We start from the raw sequence: 22,820 nt of genomic DNA on the forward strand, positions 1-22,820 counted from the left end.
CACCCTTGAGGACACATACGGCCCCAGTGGACACCTCCCACACACGACACACGTTGGTGGTTGCGACGCAGATCCCATTACAGGGACGTGTCAATGCACACCCAGACAACTCCCTTTAAACTAGCTTGAAAACACTCACTTCGTAGAATCAGCTGATGACCTGGATAACACTCATGCCATACTGTATTTGTCCCTAAGCCCCACCTCATCCAACACCCACAATCACACACACACCTGCACATTCCTCCTTTACCTCCACCCAACACGAACACACACACACAACACGCACGCTTATATATTCAGCTGTTAATCAAACTTCACCAAACACAGCGAGGACACACACACACAAGAGCGCACCCACACACACACACACACACACACACTGATTGGGAAGGACAAAGTGTTCAAATGAGGGCTTATTAGATGGGCTGGTGAGTGAGTCAGGGTAATGCGTGTTTACTATGGACTATTAGCTCGCTGTTCCACTGTAGGATCATAGGAACAGCATCCACCCTAATCTCTCTCTCTGTTACACATACTGTTGCGGAAATGGAGCCAAATCACGCCATTTCTATAAATGGCTCCATGAGGTTAGTGCTAAGGCTCAAACAGCAAATTCAATTTTGCCAGGTATTCTTTTGTTTGTATACAGTACACGGAGGTGATGCAATCAGAAGTTTTTCCTGTTTTTGTCCTGAAGTGTCTTTGTCACAAGTTCTCACCAACACATCAGTCGTAACAGCGGTGTGCTTTTCATCATCAGACTGCACAACAGGGGTCAACCAAGCTCAGCCACACGAGGTGTGTCAAAGTAGTAAGTAACTGTGGTCGTTGTAACAACATCAATCTGTCACCAGAGCAACATTTTCCACACGTCAAAACAATACTTTGGACTTATACGGCAATATATCAAATAGCCATTACCACACACACAAAAACACAAGCACACTTGCACACACACACTAAAACAAAGGCATACACAGTCACACACAGAGTACACAGATGTACATTTTCTTGATATTGGACAAACAACCAAACCAAAACCAACTGTAATTCCCCTAGGTTTAAAGGTAAACTGAACAGTTTGTTAATATTAACCAAAAATGCTGGAATTGCAGTTATATGAGTCTATGGGTTATATCAGAGCAAGACTGGTCAAAGTGTTAAAAGAGTTAAATGAAATATAAATTGAATTGCTAGTTAATTAAATCAATTACAAGGCAAACATCTTTTACAAAATGAACGTTTTGACTCTAAATGATAAGCGATGCGACAGTAAACGAGGAGTGAGACCCATCAAACAGAGACTCCGTCCTGCAGCTCCAGTCTGAAGCATGTGTGAGGCGGGGGAAGGAGGGCACACACACACACACACACAGGCACATGTTTTGTCACACACACACAATCACAAAGTCAAACCCACACACACACACACGAAACTGAGACCCACTGACACCCTCACCTGGATGTCACATCCCACATGTGCCAACAGGTTTCCTCTCAGGCCATCTCCACACAGGCTAAAGAGCCATCTCATCTCCATTCACAGCCACCAATCCACCAATTAAAAGAGCTATCTGAAGAGCAGCCCTCTGTGCTGACACAAGCACACCTCCCCGCACACACGTGCTCGGATCTCATTTCTTTCGCTTTTGTGAGCGGATTTAAAGTGCCTTGACCTTGCAGCAGCCGGTGGTCTCATGTTAATTCATATCTCTCTCTCTCTGTCTCTCACACACACACACACACACACACACACACACACACACACACACACACACACACACACACACACTCGCAACAATGAATATCCCTTCAATTCCTTTCTATGCATTTAGAATATAAAATGACCAAGCTATTTCTCTAGCTGGCCTTTTAGCTTTATCTTTCTAAACTGTCCATTCTTTACACACACACACACATTTATATACATGCACAAATGCACACACGCAGAAAGCAGGTAGCCTACTCCATTTACTGGAAAGAACCAAGGTCAACACAGACAATACATTGTATGAAAAAAAAAATATATATACGATGTATATTTGTCTAAATTTTTTGCTGTATTTGACATTTTCTATCATGAAAAAGTTATCTTTAAATTATATTTCTTAAAAACATATTTTACAGATTATACAGATTAAAACCAAAGTAAGGAGCCTGGCTTGAAAATTAACGTAGAAACTACAGATATTCGTGTAAAAAAATGTAAGGACTGAAAGTAAAAAGTTAAAATAATGAAGTTAAGTACTGATACCAGAAAAACCAACTTAAGTACAGTAACAAAGGATTGAGAGGGAGAAGAAGGAGAAGAGAGAGAGAGGAAGGAGAGAAATAAAGAAGAGAGAGAGATAGGGAAGGAGGAGACAGAGCATGAGCAGGATAGGGAGAGGTAGATGGAGGGCAGGAAGTGGAAGGCTGTCCTCTTTGAGGCTTCACAGCCTGTCGGACTAATTGACAAGGTGACGGGACAGGCTCTGGAGGATCAGAGACACTCAGGGCCCGATGATCTCTCAGGGAAGAGGTGGCGGAGGGTTGGGGAGTGGAGAGAGGGCGCGAAGGGGGTGACGGAGGGAGCGATTGAAGGAGGAGGGTGAACTAGGGAGGGGTGGCTGGAACAACGGGCAGGGGAGGGAGGGAGGAGGGCGAGGGAGGGAGGGAGGGGGAAGGTGAACAAGGTAAGGTTTAAGAAGAATGGGGCAGGGGAGGGAGAGATGAGGAAGGCACTGAGGCATGAAGGACAGGAGGAGAGGGTTGGAAGGGCAGGGGAGTACACCGTTGGTGGATAGAGAAGCCTAGGAGAAAGAGCAAAGCCAAGGGACAGCGGGAAGGTGGGAGACAGGGAGGGAGATGTACGCCGGGGCGATTGCGGGTAAGTGTTAAGTGTGTGCTGACTCAGAAATGAACCCTCAGGTCTAACCAACGCCCTAAGCTGTCCTCAGGGCTCGTTTGGGGCCTTGAAAGCCAAACTCGCATGCCAGTCAACCATTTCACACACGTCCTCTTTTCAAATGGGAATGAAAAGAAGAACGTCTTTGTTTGGGAAGGTTAATCTCTCGTACCCCAAAGCGACGCGCGGGAACACGCTATGATGCTTCAGCACACAGACGCCTCTCGCCCCTCACTCCAAGTTTCTTTTTTATCTCCCTCTCTATCTTCTGTGTGTACAATAACAATTCAGTTGAACCGCGGATTAACTGATTGCATGTAACATTTGAAAACTTGAAATCGTTTGTAGAGCCAACGTAGCGAGCTTGTCCATTCACGCGATTCTGTGATGCGGGCCTCTCTCTCACTCTCTCTATCTCTCCTTCCCTAATCTGTGTGTCAGGCCTGTCACCTGTCATCCAGTCAGAGAGAGGCAAGTCAACTTCTCTCTGACGCACAACACAGGACTTCCCTGCGGCAGGGCTAAGAGGGGATACTGACATGAAAGAGATGGAGGAAAAAAAGAGGCGGAGGCGGGAAGATTCGGAGAGGGAGAGAGAAAGAGGGCGGGACGTCTCCGAGAGACGTCGATCGTTACATCATATGTCTGGGAGATGACATGCCTTTGCTCGGAGACGTTTGTACTTTCTGACATCAAAGCTAGCGAATGTGTGTATCATTAGGGTGTTTATGGATAAACAGGCGTCCTTCACACAGATCTGTGTGTGTGTCCCTTTCAAGCCAGGGTCAAAGGTCAGGATCAGAGAGGTGGGTGTTGCCCACTAAGCTCATTTATGTCAGAAGTAACAAGATTCGGATGAAGGTCAAAACTCATTTCAGCTAAGATCTCTACTCTTTTCAATCCGTCCGCAGAAATGTACTGTTAATAATTGTTATAGATATTTTATGTCATGGATTTTGTAATATATGTATTCGTAATATCGCAAGTTCTCATTTGGGGTTGGACCATCCAGTTACCATTCTGCCCTACAGGACCAGGACTTGAAGAGGCCTTGATGATGGCTTCAGGATCTCCAGAAGTTTCTCTCAACGCAACTGAGAAGATATGGTGTATAGAGGAAATTTTCCGCAACAGCAACATCTTATGTTCCCAGTAGCTGCCATTTTAAAGTACAATGGATTCATCATGACAGGGTCAAAGACCTTTAGAGAGCTTCTCCATTAGAAAGTTGAGGTAAAGTTTGTTGGTTCTTTAAAGCTGACCCCCAAACCCAGCCTCAACATTCTTCATCCAAACAGCCCAATCCCCAAAGAAATAGTTTGTGAAAGTAATAAAAGTGAAAGATAAACTCGAGGAGGCAAAAAGTAGTTACAGTACACCCAAAGTAGCTCTTTCCGTTTCACAGAGCTAGTGTTTGTGGCGATACACATTTCAGATATACCGGGGTGAGTCTGTCATCATATTTCAGCAGGATGGAAATCCAATAACTTGTATATATGCGGTATATTGTTGGGGTTTCTCATAAAAGAACTGCCTTTTAATGGCTGTTATTTATATTTGGGTCGGACAGGTTTATTTTGCACCCCCACAGAAATCATTACCGTTCCTCCTGGGGATGGAAGGGCGAGGGGTGGAGAGGACGAGAGGTACGAGGAGTGGAGGGAGAGAGGGGCGGTGGTGGAGAGTAGAGGGAAGAGTTCAGATGGGAGGAGGGTAGGGAGAGTGGGGCAGGATGGAGGGTGAGACGGATGGGGAGTGGAGGGAGAGAGGGAGGGGAGGGAGGGAGGGAGGGAGGGAGGGAGGGAGGGGAGGGAGGGAGGGGAGGGTAGAGCATCCCCCTGTGGTGGATGAGTCAGCGCTAATATTTCTTCTCTTTATGGTTATTCCTCTGTGTCTCTCTGTAACCTTCCGAGGGGTCATTAAAGCTGAAAGAGAAAGAGAGTCGTATGAGACAGCGAGACAGAAAAAGAGAGAGAGAGAGAAAGAGAAGTTAACCAGGAGAACATTGCCCTCGTGCTTTCTTTTTACAAGATTCAACAACCATGAAGTTGAAGTTGTCAGCCATTGCACAGGGGTGGGTGAGGAGAGATCAAAGAGAAAGCTTACTCATCGTCCGAGACGATCGATATCCACGCCTACTGTACAGTGTACCTCCAACTAAAACCTAGAAAACAATCACCCGTTCTTAACGATCAATGAGGTCATATCTGTCTATGGAGACAGTGATTCAGATGTTGTATACTGTACAGCTCAGTACATTGGGTCTCACCAGTAATTAAGTCACATAGTGTTCCAGTGCTTTGTATGATGTGGTGTGTGTGGGGCGTGTGACATGGAAAACCCATCTGTATTAACACCCTAATACTAATACAGTGAGACACCAACACATGCACACACCCACATCTGTTCCCCCTTTCACCGCTGTTGCCAGACCCACAGCACCACGGCAGGTTGCCTTGGTAACGCCCAAAAGCCGGTCCCTTTGTGAGTCGCAATAAAAACGTTTACATTTCATGCAACCGTTCCCTCCGAAAACGTCGTACAAAAACGACACACACACACACGCACGTGCACCCGCGTGAACGGACACACACGCACACACACACAGAGGAAGCAGAGGTTAATCTCTGTGTGAACGTCGGAGGCCGGTTCAGGGAACGGAGGGAATTAGACGTTAATGGGCTACCTGGAGAACCGAGGCAGATCAAAGAACAGACTGAACAAGCTCATCAAGGTCAGACCAGACATGTCCTCCTCTCTGCCTCCTCTCTCTCTCGGGAGATTCCACCGAGGGAGGGAGAGGGAAAAGAGAGACGGAGAGAGGGCAAGAAAGAGATCAGCGACAAAAGAGATATATAGTACATACAGTCTACAGTGTACAGCCTGTTGGATGGAGGGTAAAGGAAAAGAAAGCTAGAGAGGGGGAGAAGAAGACAATATATCCAGGAGGCCAGGACCGCTAGACAACTGCCACAGAGTACGTGACCCCCCCCCCTGCCGCCCTAAAAAGAATGTCTCCCAAACATCCATTAAAAGAGAGAGGGAGAGAAAGGGAGGGAGAGGGAGGGGGAAAAAATACAGCAAGCTAGGGAAAGGGTGAAGGAGAGAGAGACAAAGACAAAGAGACGTCCGTGTGCTCTAGACTGACGCTGCTCACCAACGGTTCAACAGATTGTGCGATGCCTTTCCTCCCCAATGAGGAAGCATGAGACAAAGGGCTGAGAACACACACGGAAGGTGCCGGTAGACATCGACAGCAGGAGGTTCAAACCCGGAGCGAGAACCTTATGGAATGAGACGGATACCATTTTAGTGTTTACAATCATGTTTTAATGCATGATACATTTACGCAAAGATACAGGTGATCCATGCACAACACAGCCCAAGAGAACACGGTGAAACAGTCACATTAAAAAACACACAATAAATAGAAACATGACAAAAGGCACTGAAATATACGCATGAATTCACTATCACATCCACTAAACTGACATTCACATCTAAATAAACACACTTGTATTTCTAAGCTTGCTAACCTAGGACAGCAAATTAACCAATCCTACACAAATGTACAGCTTCTACCAATTGAGACATTGGTTATCTACCATGGTGGTCGGTGACAGTGTAGAACTATCTAGTTACACCTTAACCTGACTAAAGCAAAGCTAACTTTACAGGCAATGCCCACAAGGGAACATAACCCCACAGTCATATTTTATCCGACATGAATATTTAAGTGCAATATTTTAGATACAACCTTAATTAGGTGCAGTGCTGGGGGACGGCTAGCACTGTTACAGTTATCCATCTCCCGCTAACAACCTGCCACCTAGCAACCGTATCCGCTCTCATCAACATCCCATAATAAATGCAGCCGAAGTATGTGCTTGGAAATATATATGTGCCCAAATAAAAGTGAATGAGAACATCCGCCGGACAGTCCGTGTCAGAAGGGGCTCCTTTTGTCGTATTTGGTACGCTCGTTTAAAACAAACTCTTTAAATATTCATAACTTACAACCTTTTCGAAAGGGCAGTGCCATAGATTCTAAACTCTACCAAAAGTACACGACCTGTACAGCATGTCACGTAGAGAAGTTTGTCCGGTCGTCCTGCAGCCTCCTCTAGTTCGTCATGGTTCACTATGCGGTTTATTCTAGAACATCCGTGATTCTGGAGCATTAACGATACAGACAACACTGACAGATTGCTGCCCTCTCAGACTCCCCCCTCTAAAATAAAATAATTATCTTCCTCCAACAAAACAAAGTCCTTCAGATGGAAACAAATGATGGTGCGAGCTGAGCCGAGGTGGGGTTGGGTAGTGGTGGGGGGGGGGGGGGGCGGAGGGGGAGGCGCCCTCCTGACCAGAGCCCCTCACCTCATCCCTCATCACTAATGTGTTTGCCGCGTCCCTCTCGCCTTGTAAATAGAGCTTGTCTGATGAATGGGCGGCCAGAGGTTTTATTCTCCCGCCAGACCATCAGCCAGGGGAGGGGGGGGGGGGGGGGGGGGGGTGGGGGGGGGGGAGCAGGAAGAGAGACCAGAGAGCCAGACAGGGAGAGAGACCATGGAGAGATCGGAGCACGCCAGGCAGGGAGGAAGGGAGACCTGGGAGAAAGTGGAGAGTTGGAGGGGAGGGGGGGGGGGAGTCTGGAGAAAGACAAATAGGGACAGTGACCCGAGAAAGTCAGACAGGGAAAGAAGCTGGAGAGACCGGCAAGGACAGAGACTGGACGCCAAAAGGGAGAGAGAGACTGAAAATTGGCCGAAGGGGAGAGAGAGACTGGAGATGGGGAGAGGGAGAGAGAGACTGGAGAGACAGGAGGAGGACAGGGTAACGAGAGACATATCGGAGAAAGGGGTGAGAGCGAGAGAGAGAGAGAGAGAGAGAGAGAGAGAGAGAGAGAGAGAGAGAGAGAGAGAGAGAGAGAGAGACAGAGAGAGACAGAGAGAGACAGAGAGAGAGAGAGAGAGAGAGAGAGAGAGAGAGAGAGAGAGAGAGAGAGAGAGAGAGAGAGAGAGAGAGAGAGAGAGAGGGGGAAGGAAAGGAAATGAATGGCAAACGATAAGAGGCCGGGGAGAACAAAGCAACCTGATTCTGTCACCAGAGGCCTCAGGCACCCAGCCACCCTGTCAGTCCTGAGGTCAGCCTCTCCATCTCTCTCCCCCTCCACCTCTCTTCCCTTCCCGCGCTCTCCCCAAACACACACACACACACACACACACACAACCGCACTCCAACCCACGCACATAATGACTGCCTGTCTGGTCTAGAACTATCACAGTGGGAGAGGAGAGCCTGTTGAACGCCTGCAGACGACGTGCTCGGAGATGAGCGCAGGGGTCTAGCCACTGTCCGCCATCAGCCTGGGTGATGCATGGGGTCCCGTCAAATAACGTTTCTGGAAATCGAATCGATGCTGAGCTTCCAGGACTCACTTCCTGTTTTTTGGGGGGGGGGTCTTAAGTGAAACCGCCCAGTCGCTGCCTACACAATCAGAGGTAAACAATGTTTTCCTCGACGCCCTCCTCTTCCCCGCTCTCCGTCTCCATGGAGACTAGCGAGGTGAGGTCCAGCTGGGGGTCGCCGTCAGTCGCTGCTCCTGGAAAGTGGCCCACTCCTGTTGCCGCGGACGACCAGGCCTCCCTGACACATCTGTGTGTGTTTGCGTCTGTTTGAGAGGCACAAAGGGGGGAGACAAAAACAAGCGTTGGGGACCGTTTAAGACCAAGCAGTGGAGAGTCCCTAGAAGCAGTAATGGTTACCAATAACAGAGACATAACACTGTAACATAACTCTGTTAAAAGGTGGAACGGAGGTTAGCGACAGGGGAGGAGAAACGCTAGACTTTTGGTCACCTACGATTGCCCACGGGTAGACAAACTGCAGTAATCTCATCTTTACGGCTTTCCCCGTTAACCTCAGAACGGACTAGTAATATTAACCACCTAAGCTGCAGGCCCCACACACACACACACACACACAAACACACACCTAAACACACACAAAGGGGAACAGTTTCTGGAGATCCATCATCTCTGCTCCATTTGAAAATGTCTCTTTTGTCATCATTAGGACACAAGGAGGGAGAGAGGAGTGGGGTCTTAGAACAGGTGCATGGTCATAGCCTTGAAACGCAAGAGGAGTAGACCCTGGGAAACAGTGTGTGTAGGTGTGTGTGAGTGTGTGCGTGTATGTATGTGTGTGAGCATGCGTGTGTAGGTGTGTGTATGTGTGTGCGAGCAAGCGTGCGTGTTAGCGAGCGTACGTGTTAGCGAGCGTGCGTGTTAGCGAGCGTGCGTGTTAGCGAGCGTGCGTGTTAGCGAGCGTGCATGTTAGCGGAGAGCCCTGGTGTGGGCGGCGTCCAGCGTTAGGGCAGGTGTGCTGTTGCGGCCGGTGGTAATAGATGGCCGCCTTTATAAATCGGCCCATTGTGTGGCAGCAGGAATGTGTCTGTGTGTGATGCATTGGGCTTGCTTTGTTAGCTCGGCCCCGTTAGCCCCGCGCTAGCCTATTAGCTTTCAGTCAGGCCCCACACCGGGGCTGTGATAGATGGGGTAAGCGGCCCTCTGGACAAAGACTCACTCACTTATTATTATTTTTCCTGAATAGAATGACCTTCAGTGGTAAAGTTTATGTGGGGGGCTCACATAAACCTTACCACTGAAGGTCATTCTATTCAGGAAAAATAATAATATTAATGAAACTGCAAAAAAAAAAGAAAAAAAAAAAAAGCTTGAAAACTGTTTCAGCGAATATAAACAGATACTTAAAGGATGTAACATGAGGTGAGTTATTATTTGGACACAGAACTATGGCAACAGAAGGGCTTAGTGTTTGTGCTGCGTTCCATTGATCTATTCACAGTCTGAACTTCTAAACTGATCAGGATCTCTCCGTTCATCATTTTTCTTCCTACCGGGTAGTCTTCTTTGGGAGTCATCTCTTTAAGCCGCGATGCCGCCGTTGCTACAGAGGGAAAATGTGATTGCTTTCATCTGATCAAAAGTCGTCTCAGGAAAAGTTATTCAAACTTTTTTCTTATTATCACTGTGCGGAAACACATTATGGAAATCCAATGAAAGAAGAATGTGTGTGTGTGTGTGACAGTGCATGTCCCCGTTTGAGTGTGTGTGTGTGTGCGAAACATGTGCCCTCCCCATGTCTGCAAGTGGAGGTGGGAACCAGAATTGCGCTTTGTTTCCCGTGACTGTCGGAAGATTAGCATTTGAAAGAGATTATTCATACTTTCATCCTTCCCTCCATTTCTCACGGTGACGCATTGGCTTCCTCGATGAACAGTTAGCATCACTCAAGTCACCCGAGCCGTCGAGTGCAACGGCGAAAACACGGACCACCCCTCCACTGGGAAACGGGAAGGAAACTTCCAGAAGGACTGTAAGGTACAGCAGAGCGCTGACACCCAGAGGACAGGGAGTCTTCCCGGATGGGGGTAATGTTCCGATGACATCGAGATGACGTCGACAGGAGGGGAAAGCAGAACGGATGCCTGGATGGATTGAAGGGGAGGCGTATAGGAGACAGACGGACGCCAGAGTAGACGGACGGAGGGATAGGGGAGGCGTACAGACGTGCGGTGGATGGGGAAGGTGTCTCATAAACGGATGGAGAGATGGATGGATGGATGGACAGCTGGGAGTCCTGTGAGTTTGGGAAGGCATGTACAGGAGGGTGCGAGTTTGAATCGGAAGGCGAATGAAAGCCACGAAGAGACCTTTTGGACCCGAAAAGACGAGATACATCTCGCTCCCCAGGAGTAGTGCATTGTGAGACGGATTTCAAGGGACCGGAGAGAGGTGCGTTATGGGTAAATGTTGGGTTGAAGGCGACCCTGGCCTCGTCTCCGCCTCGTCTCGTTAAGCCTTGTGTCGTCTTTATTTTCACCAGGGCTCAGGACAGGTCAATACCTTCAGAAAGGTTCACATCCTGATCGATGGCGAACGATCGTCCAGTCTGCTACATGTGGTACACGGTGCAGCTTCAAAGTCCATGTATTGTACGTTCATATCGTTTCCATAGTTACCACAGCGTGCTGGACACAGCGGATTCCAGAGCATGTCTCTGAGTGGACCTGGTTGATACGAGGGGTTTTAGAAGAGGGTCGACTGGACAGGCTGAGGCCTGGGCATTCGAACGTGTGACATGCCCAGACCAGAGCGACACCCAGGCAGACGCACGCAGAGGAATATTTGAATGAATGTCTCTCATTCCGCGTCCCCTCCCCTCCCTCCCCTCCCTCCCTCCCTCCCTCCCTCCCTCCCTCCCTCCCTCCCTCCCTCCCTCCCTCCCTCCCTCCCTCCCTCCCTCCCTCGATGACAAGTCGTGCTGTAATGAGTTCTGTAATGATTTTCCCGATCAATGCTCCAATCAGTCAGCCGTCGGTGGCGAGATGTGATTCACGCGCTCTTGTCCGCCCCGCCGGTCGATAGATAGGGAACCCATTGATTTTGCGCTGCCTTGGCGTTAGGAAGGGGGTAGGGGTGGGGGTCCACGGTGGCTTCTGGCGTGGAGAGGTTGCGGTTGGGGTGGGGGGGGTGGTATTTGTCAGGAGACACTGATTAACTAGGAAAGAAAGACAGTCAAGGTTTCACATCGGAAATGGGGACAGCCTTGAGACAGATGGGCGGCGAGAGAGCGCGCGAGCGTGTGAGACAGAGCGAGAGAGAGAGAGGAGCGAGAGAGGTAGTAAAGGGCACAGGTCATGTTGACATTCCTTCCCTGAGAGCATAACATATGAGCTCACGCTGTGTGTGAAAGAGACAGAGGGACAGAGAGAGAGAGAGAGAGAGAGAGAGAGAGAGAGAGAGAGAGAGAGAGAGAGAGAGAGAGAGTGCAGGAAAAGAAGATAAGGGCCTGTGAAAAAAGTTGACAAAAGGTGTACAGTCTGTAAGGTGTACAGTACAGTACTGCCTGCCTTATGTTCAGAGTGGTTCCCCCTTTGAACTCCATGTCCAACACACAGCAGACTAGCTAGCACCCTTACAGTAGGGTACAATATCACACATAACGCCACCTGTTGGTGACAATATATAAACCCCCCAAAAAGGGCGTCAATAATGATATGGTACAGCATAGTGACACAGACGTTTCAATTCCACTGTAGAGATACAGTGGGTGTCCTCTTACCATTGGGTGTCACCTCAGTCCCTGGTCCCGCTAGTGGCCTATAGAGGTGACCCGTGCCCCGTGCCCAGCCTGGGGGGTCTGTGTGGGGCTGCAGGGGCTTGACCAGGGACGGCTGCCTGTGGCCGGAGCGCGCCAGCAAGCTGTTGAGGCTGTTGTGGGCGCTGGCATCGTCAGCGTAGCCCCTGGCGACGTGGCGGTGGCGGTTGTTGAGCGTTGCGCTGGTGAACGCAGCCTCATTGACAAACACCGAGCCGTCGCCTAGATTGCCGCCTGGCTGACCGGGAGGGGGGCAGTCCTGAGGGAGCAGAAACAGACGGCGTGGCGACGTCAACAAAAGCCGGAACGGGACTAGATCCACATCCGTCGTGAGATCCTTTTGGCGTTTTCGCCAAATAAAACGGAAAGAAAGAGACCGGAGGAGAGCAGAGCAGCCGAGGAGGATGTCGGTGGAACAGGTGAGCACAATGAAGAGTAATAGTGTCGTCGAGTCCGGTCTCGCCTAGCCTAGCCTAGCCCGCTCTGACCAAGCTTGCTCTGGCCTGACTCGCGGACTCGATGGATGGACGAACAACCAATTAGCCACAATGAACTCCTCTTGAGCACATTGTAGACAATGAAGATAACACTGGTAATTAGAGAGAGAGACCGAGGAGATGGAGATAGATGGAGAGAGACAGATATTTACGACAGCGAGAGAAAAAGCGCCTGTCTCTGCTCACTCTATACCCGTCTCACCCTTTGAAATGTCGCCTCTGGTTTAACCACGGCAGGGGAACACAAAGAGCACGCACACACACACTTCCACACAAACTTAGGCCGTCATCGGTGAGGCACAGCCTAGTCTACACCGGTCACGACGGAAAAGCGAAAACGTTCATACCTGCCTCGACATTGTGAAGCTATGAACGTACAGCAGGGCAGGAAGCAAGAGGAGGGACAGTCAAATTCTAGACCTCATATTCATCAACCCTCCCAACGGGCTGAACACACACACACACACACACTCGCACTCCTGCTCTTCACAAACACCCCCCCCCCTCCCCACTGCCTAGTACACGGCAAGGTAAAAGCCGGATTCAGTTCACTATTGACGTTTCTGCCTCAGCGTCTCTCTCTGCATGAAGAGGCAAGGGGCAGGAGGAACACTGTTCCCTTTATCCTCCTCTCTTCCTCGCCCCCTGCCCCTCCCCCCCTCTCTGCTGCGGGGGACATTTCACCATGCCGCTTTTCAAACAAAGTGTCGATTTGAATAATTAAAGTCCTTTTTGGAGGCGATTGATTGGTTTTCCACGGCGTGTGCGCCCCTGGTTTTAATTATTTTGTCGGAGGTTTTTATTCGCTGCAGTTTAATTATCATCAATCATGAAGTTGTTTATTAGCGAAGGGGAGCCCGCCGAGCACTAAGACGAATGACGCTGAAATTGCTCTCATTATCACGGGTCATATATCAAGGACTGGACTGCGCGGCGGCTCTGTGTGACTGAGAAGGCCACCGTAGCTCAGGCTCCTGGCACTGTGTGTGAGACAAGGGGGCTTTTCTCATTAGTGGGTGTACAGTACATCCAGGTCTACTGTGCCCTTGGTCCACACATTCCCACGCACACAGCAGTTTCGCTCACTCTCATACCGTACAATGGGAAAGCAGCTTTGGGAATGCAGGTTCCGTCAGATACTCGGCTTTATGGGGTCCCCGTGGACATTACAGCAACACACAATCACACGCACGCACGCAGGCACACGCACGCACGCACGCACGCTCCACCCACGGTGCGAAAACTCTCTGGACCGACCTCCCCACAGACCTCCCCTTTTTCCGCCGCCGCCCCGCGCACGCACCTGCAGGCCGTCCAAGGGGATGACCATGACGGGCAGGCTCCTCTGCCGGCTGTGCCTCCAGCTCTGCAGCAGCTTCTGCTGGGTCTCCAGCCTCTCCCGCTCCCTCTCCACGCTCCGCTGGCCCTCCCTCAGCCTCTCCAGGCTTTGCTGGTACTCCTCCAGCTGCTCGCGCAGCTCCTCCCTCTCCCGGCGCAGCCTCTCCGCCTCCAGGAGGCAGTGGCTCTCGCGCTCCTCCAGCCGGCCCTCCAGCTCGCTGTGCCGGCTGTGCCGCGCCTGGCACTCGCGCTCCCAGCGCAGGCGCTCCTGGCGCAGGCGGCCGTGGAGGCGGGCGGCGGCTGCCGCCTCCTCGCGCCGCTTCTCCAGGTTGCGCTGCTTCTCCTGCTCCTGCAGGGCGCCGGCGCGGGGGCAGGGCGGGTGGGGCGCGCCGGCGCTCCGCGGCGGCGAGCGTTGGGCCTCGAGGAGGAGGAGCCGCTGGACCTCGTAGCAGCTGTCCTGGATGGTCACGGCCGCCTGGGGGGGGGATAGGGGTTTGAGGGGGCTTGTTTTCGCAAGAATTTGCCCCTTAAAAAGGGTGTGTTCCACCGGCTTTGCGGTGTGGGTGTGACTGAAATCAAGGGCACCGAACGTATTTCCTATTAGCTGCTACGTTGAATTGGAGTTAGGACCGGGCAGAATTCAAACTGAGAGGACGGAGACCATGCAAATAAAGTGTGGTTCAACCGTCTCTGGTTGCATGTGCTCCCAACATGCCCCAGTTTTTTTTGTAAGGGGCATGTGAGTATTTGACTACAAAATGTAAGGGTATCATTGTGCTTTACTGCACAGGCACTTCGGAAAAGTGTGCACAGAAAAACAAAAACTACACTTACACACGCACACACACACACACACACTGTATGCACGTCTATTATAGAACGCTTTGCACGTGTGACTAGGTAGAGGAAGGAGGTATTTTTGAATATGAAAATGGGTCACTGAACATGTGAACGCACACACACACACACACACGCACAATGTGCACAACCACAAACATCCAGGATATTAACCCAATCTCGATGAAACAACATCCTAGGCACAGTGAGATAAAAGCAAGCCCTTGGTCTCCCACTAAGAATAGGATCATTGGGTTCCTCTCCGGCAGCTCGCATCCTACAGCTTCAGACAATGACGCTGATTGTTGGAACCCTGTTTACAGAAGCTGCGGTGCAGGCAGGCAGGCAGGCAGTCGCACACACACTAAGCCTTCATCTGCGGAAACCTGAGCACGCCTCTAAAATAGGAAGTGTTTGTGCCTGCCAAGGGCTGAGAGGGGTTGGCGTGGAATTTAAATGAGTACCTGAGTGGTGGGTGACAATGGGAGCTGAGGTTGTGGAGAGGGTTAGTGCATGCGTGTGCATGCATCTGTTTGTTGCTTGCCGTTTGTGTGTGTGTGTGTGTGTGTATACTCGGTGTGCTGTTCTCACCTGTAGACTGTACAGCAACTGAGTCAGGCTTTGAACACTTTGAGCAACCTGTTATTGAAGGACACACACATACACACCACCCATACACAAACACACACACACGCATCAGGTAAACAAAATGAATCATCAACGCCAGTTTCTGGTTTCACATAACGCCATATAATACCCCAGCCACCATCCTCAAAATATCCCAGAAATTCTGGCTCCTTCTTCAATCTACTTGACTATCGGAATACTTCCAGTTCATTTCTTCGAGGCTGTGCATCGCTTGTCTCAGCGATAGAGACGTGGTGTGTTCAGTGCTCTCTCCTCTCAAACAGAGCCTACTTCAGTCTATCGTTCTGGTGACTGTAAGCAATCGCGGAACTACAGCTCCACCTACAGGCCAGATGGTGTCACTACACTTGCCACACAGCACACAATCAAAACGACCTCGCTCTCTCTCTCGCTCTCTCTCTCTTTCGTATCATGCTTCTTCACCTTACACGCGGCACCGAAAGCTGCAAAGGATAGCACAAATGTAGCATGGGGGGGAAATTGGGGCATAACTCTCTATATCCATTTTTAATAACACGGCACCCTTGAGGATTCAATTGCCTCCAACTTCATTACGAGGTCATCAATAATTCACCACATTAAGACCGAAATGCAATTCTGATAGAGGATAATGAATTATTCACACAACTAGTGGCCATGGCGCCCCTGTGTCAGCGAGGCCATCTAGCGGAAAACAAGGTTTTGGGGAAGTGAAGGCTTGGAACAGCGACGTGTTCTGCTGAGAGGGAGCAAACAGTAAACCGAACACGACATCGCCAGCCGATCTACCACGGATACAGATTCCCAAACACAAATCCCATACCCGTCATCACCACACGACACTACAAATTGTTTGACGAAGGGGGTGCCTCCACAACCGTGACTGCTCCTTCAAGGGCCTGCGATGACCTCACGATACTGTCATAAAGCAGTAACTAAACGATCGCCGAGACCGTTTACATAAAAAACGAAACGTGATGAGAAATAGAGAGACGGATGTGCCGATCTGTATCCCAGACGGAGGGCTTTCTATACCTTGAGGTTGATGTTACCGCTGTCTGGTGTCTGGAGGTGGCTCAGAGACTGCAGGACCAGGACTTCGGAGTCGGTCCAGCCCCCTTCCCTGACCTCGTGCTCCCCAGGCGAGGGCTCTGGGTCCGAGAAGGGCCCCAGGGGCGAGGACGGGCTGCTGCCCAGGGATAGGGGCTCTGTCTCTGGGTCCCTGACGGGGCTGGATGGGGAGCACGTCCTGGAGGTGAGAGTGGCTCGCAGGCGCTCAGCTGGGGAAGACAGGGAGTTAAAAGTGGGTAAGATAGGGGGCGTGTGAGTGTGTGTGCATGTGTCGGAGCATGTGTGTGTGTGTGCTTGAGAGGGGCCCGCGCGCGTGCGTGCGTCTCACCCTCTCGGAGCGCGGCCGTCAGCAGCACCGCGGCCTGGGGCACCTCCTCTGGGTGGGGCTGCACCAGGAGGCGGGGCTTGGGATGAGGCTCCTCCCTCCTGGCGCTGAGGGCGGAGAGCTGGGCGTAGAACTGGAGCTTCTCCTCCAGGCTGGAGCAGATCTGCTGGTCCTGACTGCCCAGACTCTCTGGAGATGTCACACACACACGCACATACAGACACACGCACAGCGTGAACAGACACATCGATACACTCTCATAGATACATACACATGCATGTGCGTAATCACACAATCACAAACGCACACGAGCAGACGAAGAAAAAGAGCAGGAGAACGGACCCTGCAGCTTGGTGATCTTTTGGACGCGGGCCTCGGCGGCTCGTTTCTCCTCCTCGGATTCGCTGGTGGTTTCCTCCTCTTCCTCTGGACAGCTGAACACAACAGGTATGGGTCAACACTGGAGCCATCACCGTCCGCACACAGACAAACTTGACGTGCCTGCTTATCTACATCTCAACGCTCACCGTGTCTCTCTCTCTCTCTCTACATTTCTTTCTCTCTCTAACACTCTCCATTTCTTTCTTTCTCCCTGTCCTGTCGCCTGCCCTTCGGTATACCTAGCTCTACAACCCCCTCTTTTGATTTCTCTCTGTCTCACACAGCCACGCCTCTATCGATCTCACACACACACACACCTCTCTCAATCAGTGTCTGTCTCTCCCACACACCCCTCTATCTCTCTCCATCTCTCACACACACATACGACTCTCTCTCCCTCTCTGCGTCTCTCCCACACCCCTCTATCTCTCTCCATCTCACGCACACACACACACGCGCGCGCGACTCCCTCCCCCTCTCTGCGTCTCTCCCGCACACACCCACCTCTCCACCGCCTCCCTGATGAGCCTCATCCAGGTGTTGCGTTCCTCCTTGGAGGAGGTGTGCACCTCGTACATCTCGGGGCCCGCCGTCGACGCGCTGATCAGGAACAGGCCCCGCTCCTCGTTGGCCACCTCGCGCACGATCAGCTTCTGCAGCGAGATCACCGGGGGCTTCTGGTCCTGGGGGACACGGGGAGGGGAGGAAGGGGAGGCCCTATGAGGGTCGGCCATCTTTGTTTTCCGAGTCCTGCTGTGTTTACTTAGGATTGTTTTCAGGACTATTTTTTCATACTGTATAGGATTTAAATGTGAAAATATACAATGTATATACTGTATATCATTAATGGGTATTCATATCAGGAGATATGGCATCTCGAAAGGGGGTCATCATTTGACGAGCGGCTGTTATCATGCAGCACGACTAGTCTGTTGGAGTCATCGTTTAAGTTTTCTGTGCAGCTGAGAACTAAGTAGACCAAAGGGTGACCATGTTAACAGTGGTGATTCATGGTAGGCGTACCACTGCTGCAAAGATGTACTTCTGGTCTTTCTCCTGTAGGAAGATGATGATGTCTGTGAGCAGGAGGGCCAGGACATCTGAAGAGAGGGAGGAGAGAGTGCGAGTGAGTTCAGACACCAAATACAGAAGACGTTGGAGAAAGTACTAAACTTTCGTCTTTTTTCTTTCTTCTTCTTCGTTCGATTTTTTCAGTTTTATGGCAGGTGAAAACCAGGATTAATGTGCATTACTGCCAATGTTGAACAAAAAGAAACTCAAAGGATTTAAGAGGCGCTGGGTTATTTACACAGTATTATCATATTCATGTTTCATGTTTTTCATATTATGGTTATCTTCAATACTGGCATACCGCAACACCCCGACTTGAAAGTCAAAAACTCAGTGAAGGAGTAGACAAATCCAACAGTGACATGTTTTTTTTTCCTCCTTCAGCTGTGGATACTTTACAGTCCCTTTAAACAGTGAGTGAGTGAGAGTGGGAGAGAGAAAGAGAGAGAGAGAGCAAGAGAGAGAGAGAGAGAGAGAGAGAGAGAGAGAGAGAGAGAGAGAGAGAGAGAGAGAGAGAGAGAGAGAGAGAGAGAGAGAGAGAGAGAGAGAGAGAGAGAGACAGGGAGAGGAAGGGAGAGGGAGATCTATACTTAGCTGACACTCTTTACCTCTGGAACAAGAGAAGGAAGAGGGTAAGAGAGAACTAGAGAAAAAGAGAGAGGGAGAGAGGTCAATGTCTGTCCAACCTCTGGAGCTGAGGAAGGTATGGGAGAGAGAGAGAGAGAGAGAGAGAGAGAGAGAGAGAGAGAGAGAGAGAGAGAGAGAGAGAGAGAGAGAGAGAGAGAGAGAGAGCGAGCGAGCGAGCGCGATGGCATGTGCAGTTTGGGTTCCTGCTTGTCGGACCTTTGAGCCGCCCCGTGGCCGTCTTCCACAGCAGCGCCCCCTGGTGTCTGAGCGTGCGGCCCGGCCCCGGGACGTCCTGCCTGCGGAAAGTGGAGCCGTTCTTCAGCTTGGCCGAGCTGCGGTTCTCGATCCTGCCGAGCACGTCCTGCAGCCTCTGGTCCTGCTCGTACTCCCTGACCCGCAGGTCCACCGCAGCGATCACCTCCCGGATCCCAACCAGCGCCTGGGACAGGTCCGCCTGCTCCTCTGTCTCCTCTGACATGGAGAGAGAGAGAGACAGAGAGAGAGACAGAGAGAGAGACAGAGAGAGAGACAGAGAGAGAGACAGAGAGAGAGACAGAGAGAGAGACAGAGAGACACAGAGACAGAGAGAGAGAGAGAGAGAGAGAGAGAGAGAGAGAGAGAGAGAGAGACAGAGAGAGAGACAGAGAGAGAGACAGAGAGAGAGACAGAGAGACACAGAGACAGAGACAGAGAGAAAGAGAGGCACAGAGAGACAGAGAGAGAGAGACAGAGAGAGATGAGAGAAAAAGAGAGAAAAACAGAGACAGAGAGACACAGAGAGAGGCACAGAAAGAGAGAGAGAGACAGAGGGAGATCATACAGATAAGCATGTGTATCAAGAAAACAAAGACAGAAAGCCTGGTTTCTTCCTGGGGACAGCAGGGGGCAGCGGAGAGGCAGACTCACCCTGGGTGTACTGCAGTATACGCTCCAGCAGCACTGGGTACTTTGTGATTCGCTGGGTGACCAGCAGGATGCATTCTGGGATTTCTCTCCTCCGGGCCAGGGAATTTATACTTTGTTGCTGGAAAAAGTAAAGGGTTAAGGGTTGGGGTTAGGGTCAAGGGTTAAGGGTTGGGGTCAATCAGTCTTACACAGTAGCCATAATATGATCCTATTTGTGATTGTTTCCATTAGCAACCACCAGGTAAAGTCTGTGGGGAGTGGAGCGTCATAAATCCTCGGAAAATGATGTGAAAGTTCCAGAAGGATCCAAAAGGATGTCAGGTGTGTTCTAGAGGGGGGGGGCACACCTTGATGAAGAGCTGGAAGCGTTTGTTCTGCTGCTGGAGCTCTTTGAAGAAGCTGACCGCCTCGTTGTGGTGGCTGCAGAACTCTCCGTACACCTGTTTCATCCGCTCGGCGTTCTCCTCGGAAAACTGCGCGGGAGCAAAGCCACCATACGCAAGTTTAACTCCGGTATCGACATCTTTTTTTTTTTATATATACTGTATTTCCACAGTTGATGCTTTTGTTTACTGAAAAAAAAAGATGCAATTTCTCTATTACTGTTTGTAGTAGTTTGCTTTGTATTCTGGCGAAAATAGGACAACAATATAGGTCACGTCACAACAACAAAGATCTCAAATATGTCGTTGCGGTGGCCTGACTAGTCAAAGCGACAACGGATGCTTGTTTACTTTCCAATCAATTAAGACCGTTCTTCCGAGCATTGCGAAAAGCTCCGCCCACCTGCTGCATCAGGACGTCTCCTATGTGCTGGATGAGGTAGTTGCCGTGGCCGCGGGGGTGGGCGGAGCTACTCTGGCGTTCCCTCAGGGCGCTGAAGAAGCCGTGGTGGAAGAGGAGGAGCTCGTCCAGGCAGGGGAAGACCCGGCCCACCGCCTCAGCATCCAGCAGCACCTCCTCCCTCATGCCCCGCCGGAACACCTCCGCCATGACGCACAGCGTCTGCAGGTGGTGCAACTCCGTCTGCATCAGCTCTGCGAGGCGTCCACACACACACACTGTGAGCTTTCGTGAGCGACTGACCGTCTGCCTTCGTTCCCCTCCGCTGGCCCGCTCGGCTTCCCTCGCTTCCCTCTCACCGTAGATGACGTCCTGCCTCTTCACGACGCGCTTGTCCTGCTTCTTGCAGAACTTGTGCTCCACCGTCAGGCTCCACGACTCGGCCTCGTAGTCCAGAGCGTCTGCCGCCAGGTCGCTCTGGAGACAGGCGTCCACGCCGTCTACAGGGGAAAGTACAAACATCTCGCGTGACGAATAAAGTTTTTTTTTTTCTCCTTTGTCTTTTTACACTCGAAATCGTATTCCTGGCCGGATATGGCCCCTCCGGGCTTCCGTCCCTGCTGTACCTTCACCGAGGGAGGAGTCAGTGGAGGCGGAGGATTCGGTGGTCTGCAGCAGCTCCTCTGATTGGCCAGACATCCTCCAGCTGTCGTTCTCCATCTCAGGGCTCTCGCCGAGCCTGTTGAGACGACACGAGACATGAGTCACCACCGCCGTAGTCCTAAAAACTCCCCGTCGCCCTCCTCGCTAGCCTTAAAACGAATCTCAAGACAACGTTGCGGCTTTTCTAAAAGGGGACCTCTCAACCGCGCGCCAAACGTCAAACAGCGGGGCGAGCTGTCTGACCTGTCGGTGGCGCTCCTGGACAGGGGGCTGGGCAGAGAGCCCAGCAGGGAGGGGGCGGGCTCCCGTCGCTCCTTAGGCGTCATGACGGGCACGGAGGCAGAGGTGGGCATCGCCGTCGGCGACGGGCTCTCTCTCACCGTGAAGTCTGGGGAGAGGAGGGGCGGCGGTCACGCTTCAGGGGACAACAATAGCGGGGGGGGGGGGGGGGGGGGGCGGGGCTTGGAAGCGTGTCACGTGACTTACTCTGCGGGAGGGAGGAGGTCCTGCTCTTCGCCGTGGTCACCGCGTACTTGTCGTGGAGTTTCTGCGGGGCGGAGGGAGACAGAGAGAGAGAGAGAGACAGAGACAGAAAGAGGGAGAGAGACAGACAGAGAGAGAGATACAGAACACTGTGACTTTCAGGCACCAACATGTGAACAATGCATCTGGAGCAGTCGACACGGATATTATCCGAGACGTTTCCGCTCGCACGGCTGCCATTCACATGCACACACAAACAAACACACACACACACACACACACACCCATACGTGGGTCAGAAGGGACTTGCCTTCAGACATGGCGGGGCCGACTCCTTGCAGCCCTTGTGAACCAGAACGGTGCAGCCTGATGGGGACAAAGGTGCACAGTGCGCACTTAGTGGCTATCAGTGGCAAACCAGAGCGATACGACACCAAATTCAAATGACAGCGTTCTACTTTTGCGTTTCTATTTTCGACCTCAGTCAAAGGAGGATCGACGCGTCCGCAGTCGGCGGTCATAAAACGTGGCGGTGTTACTCACCGGCGCAGTGGAGCAGGTCCTTCCCCGGCGCCGGCTTGTCGCACACCAGGCAGACGGTGGGGCCGGCGCACGCCCCCGAGGAGAAGCGGTGGCCGTTCAGCAGCCGGTCCTTCCCCTCTCTCTCCTTCTCCTTTGCCTTCCCCTTGGAGAACCAGGCCAGAGACATGACAGGGGGAAACATTGTCAGCGAGCAAAGGCGCGCTTCACGCAGGAAACACGACGCAGGCGCGGGAGCTAGGCGCGAATGTCGAGACGGACGACGCTCCTGTCCCTGAGTGAACACACTACCTCACAAGAAGCACAGTGACGGATTCCACGCCTTTTTTTTCTCCCTTTCCTTCTATGCCTTCCCCGCCTTTTTTCCCCCCTCTACGCCTGTTAGGAAGTTCAGCGCTGAGGAAGTGGATGGGTGCATCAACAGCTCATAAGGGGGGGTGGGGGGGGGGGGGGGGTGGAGGGACCGACGGGGAGTTTCCAGACTCAGACCTGACTCATTCCCCTCCCGCGTCAGCGATTGAAAGAGGAGGGATTTCGACTCAAGGACTCTCCGCTCAACCTTCTGGAAGATATTTTCCCCAAAACATTTCCTCGT

General features: G+C 51.4%; 1 protein-coding gene across 4 annotated transcripts in view; it reads right to left on the minus strand.

Annotated features, from left to right (window-relative positions):
- Positions 1-7,862: 7,862 nt before the first annotated feature.
- Positions 7,863-22,820, minus strand: part of arhgef28a (Rho guanine nucleotide exchange factor (GEF) 28a) — a 39,511-nt gene continuing 24,553 nt past the window's right edge. For all 4 annotated transcript variants that reach the window (XM_047044436.1, XM_047044439.1, XM_047044437.1 and 1 more), the window contains 19 exons: positions 22,229-22,370; positions 21,996-22,051; positions 21,689-21,749; positions 21,446-21,590; positions 21,166-21,278; positions 20,899-21,039; positions 20,543-20,793; positions 20,104-20,229; positions 19,757-19,874; positions 19,067-19,321; positions 18,176-18,252; positions 17,657-17,835; positions 17,114-17,205; positions 16,775-16,960; positions 16,411-16,655; positions 15,340-15,387; positions 13,877-14,386; positions 12,041-12,335; positions 7,863-8,564 (listed from right to left, as the gene is read on the minus strand). In XM_047044436.1, the coding sequence (XP_046900392.1) occupies positions 8,389-8,564; positions 12,041-12,335; positions 13,877-14,386; positions 15,340-15,387; positions 16,411-16,655; positions 16,775-16,960; positions 17,114-17,205; positions 17,657-17,835; positions 18,176-18,252; positions 19,067-19,321; positions 19,757-19,874; positions 20,104-20,229; positions 20,543-20,793; positions 20,899-21,039; positions 21,166-21,278; positions 21,446-21,590; positions 21,689-21,749; positions 21,996-22,051; positions 22,229-22,370 (3,216 nt within the window). In that variant the 3' untranslated portion in view covers positions 7,863-8,388. The remainder of the gene's footprint in view (positions 8,565-12,040; positions 12,336-13,876; positions 14,387-15,339; positions 15,388-16,410; positions 16,656-16,774; positions 16,961-17,113; positions 17,206-17,656; positions 17,836-18,175; positions 18,253-19,066; positions 19,322-19,756; positions 19,875-20,103; positions 20,230-20,542; positions 20,794-20,898; positions 21,040-21,165; positions 21,279-21,445; positions 21,591-21,688; positions 21,750-21,995; positions 22,052-22,228; positions 22,371-22,820) is intronic.

This window comes from Hypomesus transpacificus, chromosome 22 (genome assembly GCF_021917145.1).
Source record: "Hypomesus transpacificus isolate Combined female chromosome 22, fHypTra1, whole genome shotgun sequence".
NCBI classification, from domain to species: Eukaryota; Metazoa; Chordata; class Actinopteri; order Osmeriformes; family Osmeridae; genus Hypomesus; species Hypomesus transpacificus.